Below are 19,864 nucleotides of genomic sequence, written 5' to 3'. Positions count from 1 at the left end.
GATAAGCACACTCATAGGAGTCTGAGACTTGGAAGGAATATTCCAGTGCCCAGTTATGTCACCCATTGCTTCTTATATCAAGAATACTGTATGTGCCATGGGACAATAGGACATTAAGACCCAAATGAAGTTCAATTTTGCTTACTTTAGAATTGTCCCCATGAGACCACACAAAGTCAAGAGTCTGAGAGAAAGACTAGGAGTCAGGCATAACCATTAAAAGAGCTTGTTTGAATTTTTTTCAATGATATAGACATAGATGTAGATGCTTGTAGATAGATTCAAACATTGATTCAGCAATAAAAACAAATAAATCTAGATTAAAATATGCTTACTCTCTAATATTTAGTCTATATCGTGTAGGTGAGTGCAAATGTAGGCTCCCTATCATTGAGTTCCCTTTACCACTTTTTTCTTCTCTTTTGTGCTAATAGAAAAGATGAAATAGCCTCAGAAGAGACACTGTCAGAGCTTACTAAAACCCCTGTGCTATACACAGGTAAGTTTAGATCTCATTTCATTTCCCAACTTTTCATCCAAACCATCATAGAAAAGGTATTATACAAAGCACACCTTGATGGAAGCTGGTACAATGTATGTTTCACTTACTCGTTTCTAGAAGTTTGGGTTCTATTGTTGAATATTTATATGCATTAACAAATACTGTTTGGTCACACATTTAAGCCTAAATGCCTTTCTTTCACATCACTAATTTCTCAAGGGACAATGCTAAATTGAAAACTGGTTTCTGGGGTTAGTGATATCTCTCAGTTGAGAATGCTTGCCTAGCTTGAGGCCCTGACTTCAATCCCTGCACTATGGATAAAATGATACTCAATAGCTATTTTCATGGATTTTTGCTTAGTGTTTTCCAGAAATTGTCCTATCTGACCACATGAATAAAACTAGAAATTGATAGAAACTACAGAATACGTATATTCATTGCATATATATGTTGCAGGATATTTGATCACATGGTGAACCAGAGATTGCATTATTTACTGGAAAAACCTATTTCTAGTTGTGATGTGGCTTAGCTCTACCACACACCTTTAATCCAAGAACTTTCTGCTTTTAAATGGGATTAAATAAAATCAACCATAGGTGGAGAGGTGGAGCAAGCAACCAATTTACAGGAAGTGAAGATAGGATTTTTAAGAAAAAAGGGTACAGAATAAGAGGGAGAATGGAGACCCACAGAGTAGGAGGGGGACAAATATTCAGTTTGAGGGTTTTTGTTTGAAACGGTGAAGGAGAAAAATGAGTTTTGGGGGCATGTCAGCTGAGGAGAAAGGTCAACTGGATGATTTCTCTGTCTCTCTGAGCTAGCAGGCTTTCACCACAGCATCTGGCTTCAGAGCCTTTATTAGTAAAAATCAAATGATTGGGATTTTTTTAAAAAACATGTGTGTGTGTGGTGTGTGTGTGTGTGTGTGTGTGTGTGTGTGTGTGTATGCGTATGTGTGTGTATTCATTGCATGTGTGTATTCTTTATTTCATTGCATATATATTACTGTTTGTTAACAAGGACGACAACTGAACTAACCAAAAAAGAGGTATGTTAAGAGAAGCTTTTTCTTTGAGAAAAGCCTTCCCGCCCGCCTGGTTCTAGATCGGCATCAGTCCCAAATAAACACACAGGAGGCTATATTAATTATGAAGCTGTTGGCCTTGCTTGTTTCTTACTGGCTAGCTCTGACTTAAGTAATTACCCCATAATTGTTAATCTAAGTATGTCTCTTACCGGAGAATAGTTCCGGGCTCCTACCCCATGGTGTTACATCTCGAACTCTCCTGTGTTTCTCCTTCCCAGAATCCTCCTGGACTCCTAGCCCCACCTATCTAGATTCCTATTGGCCAGCAGTAATTTATTGACATATACACAGGACTTCCCCAACATCTCCTCTTTTCTGTTTAAACAAAAAGAAAGGTCTTAACTTTAACATAGTCAAATTGTATATGACAGAACAGTTATCAAGTAAGAACACAGTTACATTTTGTCTATTAACATTTAGCAAGATCTAAAGAAAATATCATCCACCCCATCCTTGTGAGTCCAAAGTCCTATATGTAGCTTATCTTTTATCATAACTAAGGAAAACTATAATTATAACTATCTGTCTTCAACTCCATCAAAGACCACAGAAGGATAATATATAAACACTAGGATTGACAGAGACATCTTACTGCCTGGACAGTCACCCGAAGTTCCTCTGTAACGTTGGGGCATCCATCTTCAGCCCATAGGCCACAATGTGTCTGGAACACTTCTCAGCAAAGCAGGAAATTTCAAACTGTCCATCTGCGCTGGCAGTCTGTCAGTCATTTTTCTTTGTCCTGTAGAAAGTCTCTTAGACTCTTTCATGAAGCAGGAACCCTGTAAGACTGAGTTCAGCAGTCACTTTCCTGTGGGTCCCGCATGTCCAGTTTATATAGCAACAGTCAAGCAGTACAGGCAAGAGCAGTTTCTTGCCCAAATGGCTAATCTTGGCATGTTGAAAGTAAACTCCATAACGAGTTTCTTTGATGCCCATTTTCCTCTCAGACATAATTGGTGCTGCCAGGAGCAGACATTTCTCATTGTCAAGAAAAACCCTAAACCATTTTAAATGCCATTTTCTGAAGGTCTTTGAAAGGTTTGGAGACTGTTTATTTATCTCAAATATATTTCTGTATATCTAGAAAACCTAACTTACCTAACTATAAACTCTAACTATTATAAGTAACTATCTATAATCTGTATTCAATTATGCATTACGTTGTAAAAGATCAGTATAAGCACAATACTTAATCAAGAGGAGAAATATACACATCACAAAATTGACCTTGAATTTGTATCAATAAATGAAAAACAATACCCATACCATAGTTCCCCTTTTTATCATTAAAAAGAGATTGATTGTGATCATTAACCAATTATAAACAATCCCATTTAAATGAAAACAAAGGTTTATAAACAAGATGGGAATTAGGACGTTGCTCATTCCAAACTGCTTCATGCTGGAAGGGGGCGCTGCTCATACCATGGGGATCATGACAAAACTCAGAAACCTGTATAAGTCTGTATTTTTGGGGTCTGTAAAGCTCCATCATCTTAGCTGTCTCAATTGTTGGAACACCTGGTCCACTGCTTCCGGGGGTCTTGGTTCAGTCAAACCACAGAAGCCTAGAAGGAATCCTCAGCTTTTCATTTTCTGTGGAAACATAAACTAAAACTCCTTTTCTGAGTAACATATCCTTATACTTAAATTTTGAAGTCAAGGCATTTTCAAAAGATAGAAGTTGGATTAATTTAGCAGCATTTATAATCAAGTGTACTTTAGTAGCAGTTCCTTCCTGAGCAAGCAAAAACCTGAAAAACACAATAGCGTACAGTATCCAGACTCTCTGTGTATTTTCCATCTTTACGTGGCTTATTTATTTATCTATTATTACTTTATTTATTTTACTTTTATTTATTTTTCTTTGAGACAGGATTTCTCTTTGGAAATCCGCCTGCCTCTGCCTCTGGAGTAAATCCTACCGGCGTCACCACAACGCCGGCTTTTGTATTTATATACCACTTTGCCGTTTCATTTTCTCTCTCAATCTCACGTATATTTTTAAACACACTGTAAACCTTTAGAGATTTTCTTCATCCAAGTCTGACTTTACTGTAAATCTTTATGTTTTTCTGGCCACGTGTCTTATCTGTAAAACCGCGGCTGTTTTAAACTGCCGTTTCAAGATGGCGGGTGTAAGCGTGATTTCAGCTTACCGCCTCAGTCCATGCTGACATCCAGCAAGAGCTGTCACTTCCAGTTGTACGTACACACCTTTTAATTGTTAGTAGAGTCTCTTAAAACAACCTTGTTGTTTTTGTTTTTGTTTTTGTTTTTTTCTTTTTATGCCGAGTCAGGAAGACTCCAGTAAGCAAGCCGCGTGAATCTCGGCTTGTGTCTAGCAAAACAGAGCACACCTGAGAAAAATGTTGCTACCAAAATCTGTGCTTCTCTCTGTTCTTCTGTTTCTAAAATTCCTTTAAAGCTTTTGTTATTTTGCGTGGAAATTCATGACCCCACTCCTGGTACCATTAAGACCAAAAATCATAAAAACGAATGACATTAGGCCATTTCCAGTTAAATGAATAGGACTTGAAATACTGTTATTAGGCAAAACTAAGCTAGTTTCAGAGAGACAGACATCATGTTTTCTCTCATTTTCAGTTCCAATCTACCACAGAGACTAGGAATTAGGCACCTTAGGTATGAAGCAAATGAGAGTAGTCTTCAAAGGAGGTAAAATGTACTGAAAGATAACCCCATACCACCTGATAATCAGTACTAGTTTTATTAGTCCCAGCAATTTCTCTTTTCATGACAACAAAGTAGGAGTTCAAATAAGATCACTTTTCATTTAGTATAACTGGTAAGCTATTTTCATTGTCATAAAAATAGGGTATAGCTAAATAGTTATAAAAGTATAAAGTTTCATTAGTTTGATTTATTCTCCCAAGATGGAGTGTTGTGGAATATTACTTTAACTATGTAAAGATGTGTTTCCTTTGTTTAAATTATGTAAAAATGTGTTGCTGTTTTATCTTGCCTGTATAAGACACCTCAAAAAAGCTGAACAGCCAATAACTAGGCAGTAGAAAGATAGGTGGGGCTGGTGGGCAGAGAGAGTAAGTAGGAGGAGGAATCTAGAGTCAAGAGGAGAGAAAGAGAGAGATGCCTGGGGCCAGACAGACAGCCACCAGCCAGCCAGACATGGAAGAAGCAGGCTGAATGGAAGGAGGGTTAAAGCCCTAAAGCAAAATGTAGATGAAGAGAAACAGGTTAAAACAAGTGATAAGAGTGACTGGGACTAAGGCTGAGTATGCATAACTAATAGTAAGTCTCTATGTCGTGATTTTGGGACTGGTGGCCCCAGAAAGCCTGCTATAGTAGAGAATTTCTCCAACTCCAGTGCCTGCAGCAGACTGTTCAGTTGCAGCTATAAAGGAAGAGACCGGTGATACTGTCCTAACAGATTCCAAACAACCAATGGCATGGACTCTTTTACCCACCTTTTCCAATACTCTGTCACACAGCAAGGTGACTCCATAGGTAATCATAAATTACTGTGTGTTTAAAAGAAAAGAATGGTTTTGATTTTCATAAAGAAATAATAAATGTTTAAGGAAATAGATGTAGACAATTTAAACATTACACAACGGTGGCCCACAACCATCTGTTACTCCAATTCCAGGAAGTTCATTGCACGCTTATGACCTATGCAGGTATCAGTCACACATGAGGTGCATTAAGACATACATGTAGGCAAGACAGCCATACACATGAAACAATAAAACAAAAATCTTTAAAAAATAACATATAAATATACTTTTAGTCATTTCTCCAGACAACTCAATAAAGACCCACAGTTCCACGCTAAGTGCAATAACCTCACAGAATCTCACAGAGTTATAGAACACTTAAAAATACTTGGGGGAATGAGGAAAGAACAAATCTTTTTATTGATATAGCCTCTTTCATAATGCTCAAAACTAAACCAATACATCCTATGTTTTGCCTAATCAAAATAAAAAGGAAAGCAATTTCTGACCAAATGCAAACTAATTAATCATAACATTATTTTCCTTGAACATTTCTAAAAATAATTATAATTTAAAATAGTAACACGCAATAAGTTAAAATGATTTACTCCTTAAATAGAAGCTAGGCTTCCATTACTGGTATCTTTAAATGTTTCTAATTTTTTCCCAGGGATCTGAAATTATTTGATGGTTGTTTTAAAAGGGATGCTTTACATGGTGACTTGAGGGACTGGAGAGATGGCTCAGTGCTGCTCTGACAAAGGAAATAGGTTTGGTTCATAGCACTCATATGGTAACCCACAACCTTTAGCAACCCCAGTTCCAGAGCATTCAAAGCCCTCTTCTACCTCTGTGAGCAAGAGGCACTCCATATGGTGCAATATTAGGACAGACTACTCGTACAAATAAAATAAATAAATAACTTTTAAAAAGGTAACTAAAAGGGTAATTGATAGCATCTTAATGCTCTTTCATCTCTTGGAGTCCATGATCTAAATTTTTAATAATTAAGACTTGGGAAATGTTCTCAGATAATGTCCAAAAGAACAGATTCAATATAAATACTTGTCTTTACATCCTTTAAACAATCACAAAGAGAAACACTAATCAGGCCTCACAAATCATCTACCTATACAACAAATAGTAGAACACCAAATTTTGACCCCACAAGGAATAACCTAATGGATATTGAAAGTGTGACTTCATAGTTTTTTCAAAGACATATGTATGGGATCATCCAAAACTGAGTTCAGAATGCATTTATCTGACATATGGAATTGTGGAATCTTGACCTTGCTCTAGTTTAAATTCTTTATAGTCTTATTTTTTGTGTCTGAAATCTTTCTAATTTCTGTAGATGTTGCCAGCATGTCGCTGAGGCCCTCCCCACTCCCTCTTGATGACACATTCCTCAACGAGATTCTCAGTGACACCCTCAAAGACATCCAGAAGCCCACAACAGTAAGTTCTGAGCTGGTAGTTTTTCATGCACGTGTCTGGTCTTTTCTTTTTCATTATTTTTTCTCCTATCTATGTGTATGTGGTGTGCATGCCTATGTGTATGCATGTTCACATGTATATGGGCACATGCGCACTAGGATTATAGGCAGGCTTCCATGCACTCTTGACTTTTCCTTGGATTCTGGAGGTCAAAAACTCAGTCTTATACAGCAAGCACTTACCAGCTGAGTTGTGTCTCTAGCCATGGTTTTTTTCTTTGGTAAAGCAGGAAAAAGGATGGATCAAATACTCAACATTTTGTACTGTGTTTGCATCACTCTGCAATCTCAGTGACTTTATTCTATCCCCAATTCTTTTTTAAATAAAATTTTATTTAACTTAAAAACAATCTTATTTTACATAACAATCCCAGTTCCCTCTCCCTCCTGTCCTCCCATGCCCTCCAACCCTCTCATCCCACCCCCATCCACTCCCCAGGGAGGGTGAGGCCTCCCACGGGGAATCATCCAAGTCTGTCACATCATTTGGGTAGGACATAGGGCCTCCCCTGTGTATCTAGGCTGAGAGAGTATCCCTCCACAGGGAATGGGCCCCCAAAGGCAATTCATGCACTAGGGATAAATACTGGCTTCACTAGCCAGAGGCCCCATAAACTGCATAGGTCTCCTAACTGACACCATTGTTCAGGGGGCCTGGTTTGGTCCTTTGCTGGTTCCTCAGCTGTCAGACTGCAGTCCATCAGCTGTTTCTGGGGATTTTTCTCTATTCCCTATACTTATGTCATTCTTAGGACTGAGGGAATAGATAGGTTGAGTATTAGGACAAAATAGGGAGAACTGCAAGAGGCAAGCAGAAACCCTTCTCCCCAGTACATAACAGATACTTATGGGTAATAATGCTCCCCAAGCATTAAAATCAATCAAACAATCAATCAATCACAATCAACTCACTTCCTCTCCACTAAAATAGAAGTCTTGCTGGCAGCAAGAGTCAAATTTTAGTGTCTGTCATGTGCAGCATAAGTATGCCAAATGTATCAAATCCTCTGCATCGAGCCAGGGAAAAACAGAAACAGAGACCTAAGGCTAAAAGACCCACTAGCCACCATGTGGACCGGTATAGCTGTGAGAGTTGTTTAGAATATCAACAGAGGAAAGTGTTGATCCTTCCCAAAACTGAGATCCAACAGGTGCTGAAGCAGAGAAACACTGCCCTTATTGCTCAGGGAAGTGGACTTGGCGGTACAAAGAGTTACAACCCAGAATTTACTAGCCTTCCACTCTTGCTGCAGCCACACCTACTTTCCCCAGGAATCTATGCTTTTTTCCCTGCCCCCATCCTTTCAATTTCCCTCCAAGGCACAAGGCAAGGTAAGGGGGAAAAATCCATCTTACCAGCTCTGCATGAGAAATCCTAATGAGCATCCTGCTAGCTACTCTGTGTCCTTCAGGCAAGATGGCAGCAGGTACGGCTGAACTATTGTTGTGAACAAGGAATAAAAATAATGTGTTTTTCTGAAAAATTCTGCCTCACCAACAGGCTAAGTGCTATTGTGGAAAGTGTTTTATAATTCAAAATATTTAGCATAAAATTTATAGGATAACTATGTAGACAGAACTTTCTGTTCTGCCTGGTCCGGCAGCCACACACAGAGGTTTATATTAATTATAAAGTGCTTGGCTAATGGCTCAGGCTTCTTATTGGCTAGCTCTCTCTTAATTATTAACCCATTTCTATTAATCTGTATATCTCAACGTAGTTTGGGTTTACTGGAGAATATTCCAGCATCTTACTCCTTCGGCAGCTACATGGTGTCTCTCTCGGCTTTTACCTCTGTCCTCTCCCCAGAATCTTCCTAGTCTGGTAGCCCTGCCTATACTCCTGCCTGGCAACTGGACAGTCATCAATCAAAAAGAGAAACATATACAGAAGGACATTCCCACATCATAACTAGTCTTTCTTTCCTCTTTCTTCACATTGCCTGTGTTCCATTTCCTTCAATATCTGGTTTAGGTACTTCCCTCTGTGTAAATATTCCCACATATTTCATTTGGTATCTGCCATACCGCTTGATGAGCAGCCTCTACCATTTGTATCTATGACCCATTCTTTCATTCAGCAAATATTTTGCTGAAGTCCACTGATGTGCCAAGAATAGGGATGTATATCAAACATCCCAAGATAAGTAAGACAGCTACTGCACCAAGGAACATATATGCAATTATATATGACAGAATGTTCAGGGTGCTATGATTAAAGGAGGCAGGATGAAAGATAAGCGAGGACAGGTTGTAGGAGGTGTACACCTTAGGCGTGCATACTCACTATGTATTTTCCGTAAAGAACCCCTTGGTTTTTCTTCGGGGAATTTTATACAGTAGAGAATTATGTGGAGCAACAAGACTTGCATATAGAGAGGACAACAGGCAAGCACATGAGTAGGTATCAAACAAGAGGTTGAAATGCCAATCAATGGCAATAGAGTTCAGGGGAGACAAAGATTCCTAGACTCCAGATTAGAGAAATATTATTTCAAACAAAGCATAGAATGAGCCAAATGCATATGAGAGAGAAAATGAGAGGGGAGGGTGCTATCGCTGGAGGTGGTTGTGTCTTAAGAAAACTCTCCAGAAGTAGAAAAGCAGAAGAGCATGGCCTTTTATTAATCTACCAAAGAGTGAAAATGAATTTTCTCAAGCAGATTGGAGTAAGACTAGAAAACATTAAATGTGGAGATAAAAGAGGCTAGGTTGCAACCACAAGTAACAGAGCCTCTGAAGATACTAGGTTTGAGGAAATTAGAAATATGTTTTTTTTTAATGTTTGTATTCTAAAAGGAACAATCAATCCCTCCAGAGTCCAGAGGAGGAGAGAATGTGAGCACTGAACCAAAAGGCACAGATTCAAGTCAAACCCAAGGAATCATCTTAAGTGAGCTGTTACACAGAATTCAGACCTCAATAAGAGAAACCACATTATACATCTCAAAGTTGCTAGAATAGATTTTAACACTTCAACATATACTCAATAATACGTTTCTTAATTCTATATGCTGAATATATTATTAAACCTGAAATAATCTTCCTAGTTATAAACACATATCAAAACAGGGGGTTGGTGGGAGAGCATGGGAGGAGGGGAGGGAAAGGGGGAGGGACCTGGGATTGACATGTGAAGCAAATTGTTTCTAATTTAAATTTAAATTTAAATTTAAAAATTAAAAACTAAAACTTAGAAGCAACTCGTTATGAACAGGACTTCTATTCCAAAACCACTTGGACCTTCACAGACCAATTCTTGATGCAATAGAACATATATTACTTAATATAGTAGATTATGTATGGTTTACATGAATAAAGGTCCTTTTCTTTTTTATCCTAGGAAATCAAAACAGAACCCACTCATGTGTCTGAACTCTCACCAGAGGAGAAAGTGGAGTTCAGAATTTCTCTGCCAAACCACAGGTTCAAGGCAGAGCTCACCAACTCTGGATCCCCATACTACCAGGAGCTGGTGGGACAGTCCCAACTACAGGTGAGTGGATCCAGCCTGCACATCCACACTCCAAGTCATGGCACTGCTGCAAGCCAACAGAATATTATTCATACTTTGACTATTAGCTCCAACTTTTTATGACCAGGCATCCATTGTTAACCACTAAAAAGGTAACTAACACATATTAAATACCAAAATACTGGTCCAGCCTTTCCATTGGTCAATGCTATTTATGTTTAAATTGTCTTTAATTTTTAGTAATTTGAGAACGCATTTAACTAAATCTGCAAATATTCTATATATGTAAATTGACATCATGGTAATGCCTCATAAGTATACATTTTTCCAAAAATTCATCAAGGTGCAAATTAAATGCTTTCATCATTTTATATGTCAATTATATATCAGTAAAACTGATTAAAATGATCACCTATGTGCTAACTAGAGAATCTAATAGGTTTAATTATAAATTTTCAATTCATAATAATATGTCCCTATTAATATTTTCACTTCTGTAATTTGAAAGAAATCTATGTTTACACTACACCACCAATACTATCTTTGCAATTTAAATACATGACATGAAGTAGACATAATTATAGTGTTTATTCATCAATTACTAGAACAAGAGTTGACCCAAGATAACTTTTCTATCTTTGAACATTATCCTATCTCGTTGGCTTTGGCTGAATTCAAATGTTCTTTAACTCTCTGCAAGATAAATGGAACTATGTTGTTGAATGTAGCATATGGATGCTGAGAGTAGCATGTTAAAGGTGGGGGAGGGGGAGAGACAGAAAGGGCGGCTACAAAAGTGTGCACCAGGTATAGTGAATCCATCACAGAGACACCAAACTCATGGTAGAGTGAATCCATCACAGAGACACCAAGCTCATAATGGTGCCCGGAGCTTTCTATGATAGAGAGCCTGAAGTGAGACATGCAGAAGGGCCATTGTTGAATATTAGTTTTCTCTGAACTGAAATATTCCCTCCAGGAGGGATGGAGAGGCTCATGAGAGTCTGGAAGTAAACAAACATCACACTTCTGGATATGCTGAAAGGAACAAGGTACTTCCTCAAGGTTATAGGAGAAGTAAAGACTGTGGAGGAGGGGAGTCTGACCAGTGGGGTACAGAGAGTAGACTCCCAGACCTGTAAAGCTACCTGCAAGTCCTGCAGAGCACCAAAGATGCAGCTCTCCAGAGTCATTGCTAGTGGTGGGGTGGGCTTTCCCATGTTGCAGCTGCATTTGTGCTGTCTCTGTTCCTGGGGATAGCCCCTCACATACACTGCTGTATGTGACCCAAATAAAGCACCATCGGTTCACGAAGTTGGACTTTGTTTAAAACATTCCTTTGGTCTGCTATGGGTTCTCTGTGTGGAGTGGAAGATATATAGGTGTTAAGTCATCTGGACCAAAAAGGCAACACGAGTAAATACTAAGCATGAGGGGAAATTGAAGATAGTGTGTATTTCTGTAACTAGAGGTGACAATGAAGGGGTGTCAGACAAGGCTGAAAGGAAGGCCAGGTCTTATCATGGCATCCAGATCCTCAGAAGATGTCCTAACTGCATCAAGGATTTGCTAGGAACAGTGTTCTAAGTACCAAATGGAACAGTTACAAATGTGTCATTACTTCATTCTGCTTAATAATCCATGTCTAAGTACTAATGGGTGGTTCATAAGCACTCCAGAACCCTTGGCTTTCAAGTTATAAAAATGATCCTTTATATTTACTTGTCTTACTGCTGATGTCGAGAGAGGCTGGACATAAAGGAGGTTTTATGTATACATCTCCTCTCTAGGTGAAAGGCAAGTGAGTGAGTTCTCAAACAATGAGAGGAAGGGGTCTTTTCTACCTGGCCATGCTGGGAAACGTTCAAGTGTATCCAGATGGTCCACACATGTGGATTCTAAGTATGAAGTCTTGCATTCCTTCTGTTTTTCAGTTTACAAAAGTTACTTCCACGTGAAAGAACACAGCTACTGCTTCAAAGAGAAGTTTAGATCTTGCTGAGGCTGAAAGAAATTGGCCACCGACTCTTATCTGACTTGTTAACACTATGAGCAACTAAAAGAGCATATTATTTTAAGACTCTGTCTAACCCTAACCAAACCATAAACTTAACCTAAACTCAAACCTTAACCATAACCCAAACATTAACCCTAGCCCAAACCCAAACCTTAACTATAACCCTAATCCAAACTTAAACCCTAACCCTAACCCTAACCCAAGCCATAACTCACTGTTCATCACAGAAGAAAGTCAGGACAGGAACTCAAGGAGAACAGGAACCTGGTAGCAGGAACAAATACAGAATCCACAGCAGGATGCTGCTTACTGATTTGCTCCTTATGGCTTGTTCAGCCTTCTTTCCTGTAGAACCCAGAACAGCAGCCCAGGAATGGCACCACCCACCTACCTCCTCTCCTCCATCAATCATGAGTTAAGAAAATGCCCCACAGATTTGCCTACAGCCCAATCTTGTTTGTTTATTTGTTTTTGGTTTTTGTTTGTTTGTTTTGAGGTGTTTCAAGACATGGTTTCTCTGTGTAGCCCTGGCTGTCTTGGCACTGGTGCTGTAGACCAGGCTGGCCTCGAACTCCCAGAGATCCACCTGCATTTTGAATGCTGGTAATAAAGGCCAGTGCCACTGCTACCTGGCCTACAGCCCAATCTCATGGAGACATTTTCTTAGTTGAGGCTTCTTTGTCTCTGATGACTCTAGCTTGTGTCAGGTTGACCTAAAACTAGCCAGGACAGTATCAATGTCCCTTTAATGTGCGAGGAAACTGAAGCCCAAGGAGGCAAAGTAACATCCCCAGCAGAGACAGCCATTACCTGGAAAAGAGAAGATTCCAACCTTGCCTTGCTCCTTCATCACTACAAATGCTTCCTATTTTTCCCAATGGGTGTTTATGGGGAAAAGGGTAACTGTATCATCAAGTTGCCCTCTAGCCCCTGAAAAGCTTACTAAGAAGTCTATGTCTTTTCCAACTTTGCTCCAAAGAGTATCGCATCAGTACTGCTGGCTCTTTCTGAAGTCTACCATTACCTAAGACACAGTCCTCTGTATCTCCTGTCTGTAATAGTATGGCACGAAGGTGTGACCTTTAGTGGGTCCCACACGGATGAGGGACAAACGGTGGGTAGGAGACAGAGACCTGTAGATGTGACTTATGTGGAAAGTCTATTGGGGGAAGATAGGGGAATAAGGAAAGAGAAAAGATAGAGACACAGAGAGAGAGAGAGAGACAGACAGACAGCTGCCTCCTCAGAGAAATGACAGAAGAGAAAAGAGAAAGTAAGTGGGCAGAGTTTGCCTCGTAAAGAGACCTCAACACCTGTGTACAGAACTTTCCAGGCAAAGAGACACTGTGCCAGGTTCCCAAGGGGTGGGGCCAGGTCTGCCTGGATTATTATACTGTTCCCTCACTGGCTCCTGAGCAGGACTACTCCAAGGTCTGCGTTAGAAACCCAATCAGTGTGCTCCCCCCATAGCCTGTATTAACAGTCATTTGGGCCTAATCAGGAATTAATTGACAGTGCTTTAAAGTAATTTAATTCCCACAATAAACCTAATGAGCAATTTAATACAAAAGTCAAAAGGAATCACTTGGTTGTTGTCTGAATGTTTTTTTCCTGTGCAAACATTCAGTGAAACTCAGCTGTAGTTGCTCTTTTATAGCCTGTTAACATACATTCTGGCAGAATCAGGGAGACCCCTGTGCATTTAGTATTATTAATAAGGTTAAGTGGGCACTTAATTAGCAATTTAGTGGCTAGTGCTTCGTGATTGGAAGGTCGCCACTAGATTGCCTAGCAGAATTAACTGAAGGCTTTTGTCATCATGTCCCTAGACACCATCTGCACCCTCCGATGCAAAGCTGATTCTTAATCAAACAACTCAGACAGGTTCACCAAGAGGGCATGGACACAAACAAAAAAATCTACATCAAATCCTATATTGTGGAGCACTCCTAGAAGGGAGGGAAGACAGTCCTCAGGAACACTGCAAGGCGGCTTCCATGGAGGCGCTTCCCTGCTTCACTGACTGCTCACACAGTAGATTAGGGTCTCTGTAAAGAGAATAAATATGTCCACATCATTATGCCTTGCTCCAAACACTGAACCACATACTGGAGGCTTCACACTCCAGATTCACCGTGGTTCCAAAACTGCTCCCACAGGACACCAGAGCAGGCCTGAAATGAGTACAAGGACCTTTCCTATAGGCTCCCAAATGAAGCCCAGCCCTGTGGAACCTAGCTTCTCCTTTCCCCTGTTAAACTCATTACAGAGGAGGGGAGACTCACACAAACTTACTTCTCCAGGCTTCCTTCCCCCACATCACAGCAGAGACCCTCCATCTGCCCATGACCCAATCTTTAAAATACGATCTAAAAGCTGGGTCTGCCCTTGGAGAATTCATGCTGGTGTGGGGATGGGGGTAAGACTCCCAGGGAACTAGTAATCCGCGAGGAAAAGTAGAAAACAAAAAATTTCTGATAAATTATAAACGTCACGGTCTCCGCTATTTTTTATCATTCCTTACTGATACTGCGTGGCATGGGTATCATGTCCCATTTTGATAAAAAGACCATGACTCAGAGATGAAGCAATAAACTCAGGAGTTTGCAACTAGAAAGTGATAGCACCGATATTTAAACCCAGCCTGCAGAGTATCTCCTTATCACCCAGACTAAGCTGCTTTCATCACCAGAGTTCCTATAGGCTCAGGAAATGAAAACTATTTTTAATATTGGCACACGAAAATATAATTAGAAGGTAAATCAGTCTGCTGGAAAAAAAAAATTCCATGATGCAGCCCAGAACCCCAGAGGAGATTGGGGATTATCTGTGCACATCACTGCGACAGTCCTTGGCACTGGAGATGCGGTGGCGTGGCAGTGATTTTAGATACAGTGACAACGCAGTGGCATGTTGATGAATTCAGAGAATGAAGAATGAACTCAGCTCATCAAGCAATATCATAAAATTCCTTCTGTGTGGATGACAATCCAGGGGATTCTAAGAGCAAGGGAGATAAAGATGAAAACACAGGACTCCATCCCTAAGCCAAAGAGTATGCACCTCCTAGAATTTAGATGGTGCACTTGAGAGATGTGGCCTGGAGCAGAGAAGAAATACTGCAAACTGCACCTAAGTCTGGAACTCTCACTTATTCATAGAGAGAGGCTCAGTGGAAGCAGTCAGTGATCAGAAGATGGGGTGCTGTTGTCATGCCCAGATCTCAGGGTGCCCCCCAAAAAAACAAGGAGATGGAGTCCCATATGTAAAAGCAAAGAGCCTTTATTTAATCTGGAGCTTTGGCTCTCTGACACAGTGGTTGAAAGCAGAGAGTGCCCAGCCCAGGCAGGGTAGGGTTTTTGTCATAGTAGAAGCTGAAGGTTAAAGGGATTTTCAGTATTCAAGACCCTGATTGACTGACATTTGTCTAGGGGTATCTTGATGAAAGGAGATGGGTGTGATCTAGGCAAAGGGACATCAGGTGATCCTATCTACAATGGTTGGAATGTTAGGAATTTCCTTTGGTTATTTTCCCCTTGGATGGTCCTTGCCTGGGTGGTGCATGGGTGGTCTCAGTTTGTGGTCTTTTCCTGGAGAAGGGTGTTGCTTTAGAGTAAACTGAAAACTCAGGCCTAGTTGAGCCTTGGCATGGCCGCAGCATAGCAAAGCAGCATGTATGTACCAAGTTGCCCTGGGCCCTACTCTGTGTTGTGGGAGTAGAAGCAGTCAGGGAGCAGAAGATGGGGATGCTGTGCTGTGGGAGTAGAAACAGGCAGTGAGCAGAAGATTGGGGTGCTGTGCTGTGGTCAGAAGGAAAGTAATTTATGGGTCCCTGGAGAAATAGAAGTGCCTGTTAGAAGGAGGAGGGACAGAGGTAATCATCAGTTTACTGGGAGGCCAGCTATAGGCTACTCATAAATGAGATAACAGTAGAAAGAAGTATGTCTTACTTTTCTAGTGCTGTGAAGAGACAAAGGCAAATTCCGAAAGAAAGCAATTAACTGTGGACTTCTAAGCTTGTCTAGTATGGGGAAGTCTTGAAATAATGTAAATTTGCAGAAGAAAATGATACTTGTGTGAAGAACTCAGGACTGGGAGAAAGCTGAAACCATGAGGAAAAAATCGGATTCCCCGCCCCAGGGGGTTGACAGATGAGAGAGAGACAGGATGGGAGGACAATGTTGGTACAGATGGGAGGACAATGCTGGCCTCTTCAGTACCTGCTGTTCCACTCAAGTTCCTCTACTAGCTGGCTTTCCCTTCCTCTCAGACGCTCTTGTCTTGTAGCCTTCCCCAGGAAAGCTGGGATGGGGCAGGTTGTGGATAATAGAGTCCAGAAAACTAGGGTGGGAACCTGCAGGGTCTGACACTCAAAGACTAACGACAGCAATCTGATGCAGCAAAGAACACTGAACAGAGACAGAAAGAAGAGGAAGTTTACCAAAGATGGTCACTGGGAAGGAAGACTTGGAGAGAGCCACCCACTCCCCGGGAACCTGGGGCACAGAGATGGGGCTGCAAGCCTGCCTGGGGAGGAGCCAGGAGGACTGTCCTGATAGCCAGCCTCACTAACAAGCACAAATCGAGAAAACTTGTGAAATCCAGGCATGTCCAAGAACAAATCTAATTGATCAGCCATTTTGCACTTAATAATACCTTTACTGTTGTATTTTCCAAATTCTCCAATTCAATTCAGGGAACATCATTAGCTTATCAACTGTATAGTCAAAGTGTATATTATTCTATGTAGTAGTTTGAAAGGTTCCCTCCAAATACCGTCTTAAAATTATTTCATATTTTTATGTAAAATTTCAAGCATCTCAGAACTATTCATATACAGCCTTTAAGCTAATAACAAACTATTCCCTAGGCTTCAGAAATACCTGTGAACAAAAGGAGTTCAACAATTTGTTTCAGCTTCCCCTTTCAACTGTCCTTTAACTGACTCATCAAAAGTATTTAGGTTTGTTGGTTGGTTGGTTGGTTGGTAGCATCTGAGTGAGTAGGGCCAATGACTATTTCATACATTTCTTTCTCTCTGCAGTTACAAAAGATATTTAAGAAACTTCCAGGGTTCCAGGAAATCCATGTGTTAGGATTTGGGTAAGTAAGAGAATTAGACTGTTCTCAACTTATAAATCACTTCCTCCCTGGCCTGCCTTAAAAGTGACATCCTGAGGATTAGAAGGTCCCTTTCCCCTCAGATGTTTAGGTCAGTCTGGTCCTACAGACAGGATACTATTGAGATAATAGAGCTCTAATTAGAACAGAAGACCATGCTGCTGAAAAGAGAGTGCAGGATCTGCAATGCTGCTCCCAGGAGAGCAGAAATACCCACCCTATGGAGCAACCGACCTTGGCAATGTCATTAGCAAATCTCTGGGAAATACCTCGGTAAAGACAGATCAAAAACAGTAACTATTAACTGCCTTCCTACTGGGTTGCCTCGATTCATCTGCAAAGCTAAATCTCATCCCCCATTGGCATAAATCATGTTAGCCAAGAGACAAAGGTGAATCTGATTTTTTTAAGTGGCTTTTATGAGTGGAACAATGGAAGGAATGGAATGCATAGGGGCCAAAGCAAGGCTTCACAAAATATACTGTTTTTAATTTTATCTAGTGTGTGGCCTAGATAATGCTTTCTGCTCAAAAAAGTAGTGACTTGAGATGTTAAATGATAGAATAATGCCATGCTTAAAGCACTGTGGGATCACACTCCAGCAGAAGCAAGTCTGTAGCCATCCGTATGCACAGCACTGTCATGCGGGTTCAGGGGTTTAAACAAGAATGTTTGCTTCGTGTTTAAAGTTCTCCTTATTTCAAACACGTATAGGCAAAAACCATTAAATGGCACTTTGTAGCAGTGTGCTGCAGGGTACAGAGCAGCCCTGGCGGAAGCAGACGAGCTTCCATGCCTAGGTGACTTGGGAAGATCAGGCTCTTGGAAGTCTTGCTGGCTTCATCACCACCTGGTCTTGGAGCAGGAGGACACCTGTGAAAGAGCAGCTTCTGCCTGGAGAGAAGGGCTCAGGTGATGTGACCAGCTGTGTTTCCCAGGGCTGTCAGGCCTGTCTGATTTGCTGCACTCCGGAGCAGAGAAATATCAGAAAGGGAGACTGATAAAAGATGAAAGTCCTAATATTTACCAAAGCAAACTTGCAGTATTCAACTCGAAGGCAGATGGATGAGAGGATAATCAAAGGTGATGGGCACATATTTTGCATAGATGGTGAGGTCTTCTGAATAAAGTACTACAGTTAAAGAACAAATTTTTAATCTACAGCTTAAGGAAATGATGGAAATGCCTCTCCTGGTGAGTGATTAAATGTGTGCTATTGCCTCCCTTCGATAAATGAAAATCTAATTGTAAAAGAAAAAAATCTACTTCAGAGGAAAATCACAATGTTGGGCAATAAAGTTTTCCAAGTAAAAATTTTTAAGAGGCATGCTTAGAAACTGAATCGTTCCTGTGTTTGTCTCTGTAAGGATTTATTTCTATTTCTGCCAAATATGCTTATAAAACAAGGTTAGTTGCATTTTGCCAATAATTTTCTTTCTGTCATAAGAACTTCAGTGCACTGGAAAGTATGTGGGCCCCTGAGTTCAATTAGGGATACACTTGTGAGCAGCCCAAACCTTTGGTCATTAATACCAATGCTGGGAATATTGTGAAATATACTTACTATGAAAGACATCACTTTTGTTATGGGGCAGATGCCCACAGATGAGTCAGCCCCTATCTGTTAGATGTGTTGCCTTTCCTTTATCTCATTTGTAGAAGAGCTTATTTATAACTTCACAAATAACTTGATATGAACAGGCACACCTTATTATCTCAACACAATTGGAAGGTAGTTAGAACTCCATTATTAATATAATTTTAAGGGTTAGCAGTTAAACACCACTTAGAGTATTGCTTCATCCCTAAGATCAAGTGTGGGAAACTATTAATAATCACACAAACTAGTGGTACAGTATGTTTCTTCAGCCTGGTGCATAAACATCCATAGCATCTTTGTCTTGAATAGCCTAAAACTAGAAGCAAACCAACCAACTGTCCATCAACAGAGCAATAGGTAGCTCTAGAATGTGCTCACTATAGACACTTCTCTTGACAAAGAAAAAACACTTTTGACACATGTGACAACAGAATAACTATGCTGAGTGAAAGGCCAGACAAGAGTGCATTATGTTCTATTTATACTAAATTCCAGAAAACAGAAACTCATCTACAGTGGCAGAAAACATACCAGTAGTTGCTTGGAGAGGGTGAGACAGGGAAGAATCACAAAGAGGCAGGCTAAAGCTTTGACACTGGTGAACTTGCTCCATATCTTCATTGTGATAATAAATAGTTTTTCTTTAAGATCTCCATTTGCTGATACAAGACTATGTCAACAAAGCAATTTCTCATTGGCAGTAATAAGGTTTAGGCCCAGGTAGTGTGGCCTCTCTCCTTGGCCTCATGGGTTACAAATTACAAAGAAGCAAGAGGCAGGCCCTGGATGGATCTCTGTAGGCAGGTAGGCAGTCTCTCCTCACAGAGCAGAACCACTTAGAAGGACAGCAGGTTCTCTGTCTCCAAGAGAACATGGAAACAAGTGTAAGCTGATTTTTTTTCTATTCTACCTGCCAGCTCCCAAATAACCACACAGAGACTTCTTATTAATTATGAAAATTCGTCCAATAGCTTAGGCTTGTTTCTAACTAGCTCTGAGAACTTAAATTAACCCATTTCTATTTACTTTCTGCATCATAGCTTTATTACCTTTACTCTTACTGTCCATGCTGCTT

The 19,864-nt window shown here is 40.4% G+C and overlaps 1 protein-coding gene and 1 long non-coding RNA gene across 3 annotated transcripts in view; one reads left to right on the top strand and one right to left on the bottom strand.

The window, feature by feature from the left end:
- Positions 1–19,864, top strand: part of Impg1 (interphotoreceptor matrix proteoglycan 1) — a 99,194-nt gene that overhangs the window by 11,223 nt on the left and 68,107 nt on the right. Inside the window, exons 4-7 of the mRNA XM_005073755.3 lie at positions 435–499; positions 6,435–6,538; positions 9,920–10,072; positions 17,113–17,171. Of these exons, the coding sequence (XP_005073812.1) occupies positions 435–499; positions 6,435–6,538; positions 9,920–10,072; positions 17,113–17,171 (381 nt within the window). The remainder of the gene's footprint in view (positions 1–434; positions 500–6,434; positions 6,539–9,919; positions 10,073–17,112; positions 17,172–19,864) is intronic.
- Positions 1–19,864, bottom strand: part of LOC110341548 — a 38,804-nt gene that overhangs the window by 9,988 nt on the left and 8,952 nt on the right. The window lies entirely within an intron of this gene.

This window comes from Mesocricetus auratus, unplaced genomic scaffold (genome assembly GCF_017639785.1).
Source record: "Mesocricetus auratus isolate SY011 unplaced genomic scaffold, BCM_Maur_2.0 Super-Scaffold_100691, whole genome shotgun sequence".
Classification (NCBI taxonomy): domain Eukaryota; kingdom Metazoa; phylum Chordata; class Mammalia; order Rodentia; family Cricetidae; genus Mesocricetus; species Mesocricetus auratus.
This window is presented reverse-complemented; position numbering and strand designations above follow the sequence as displayed.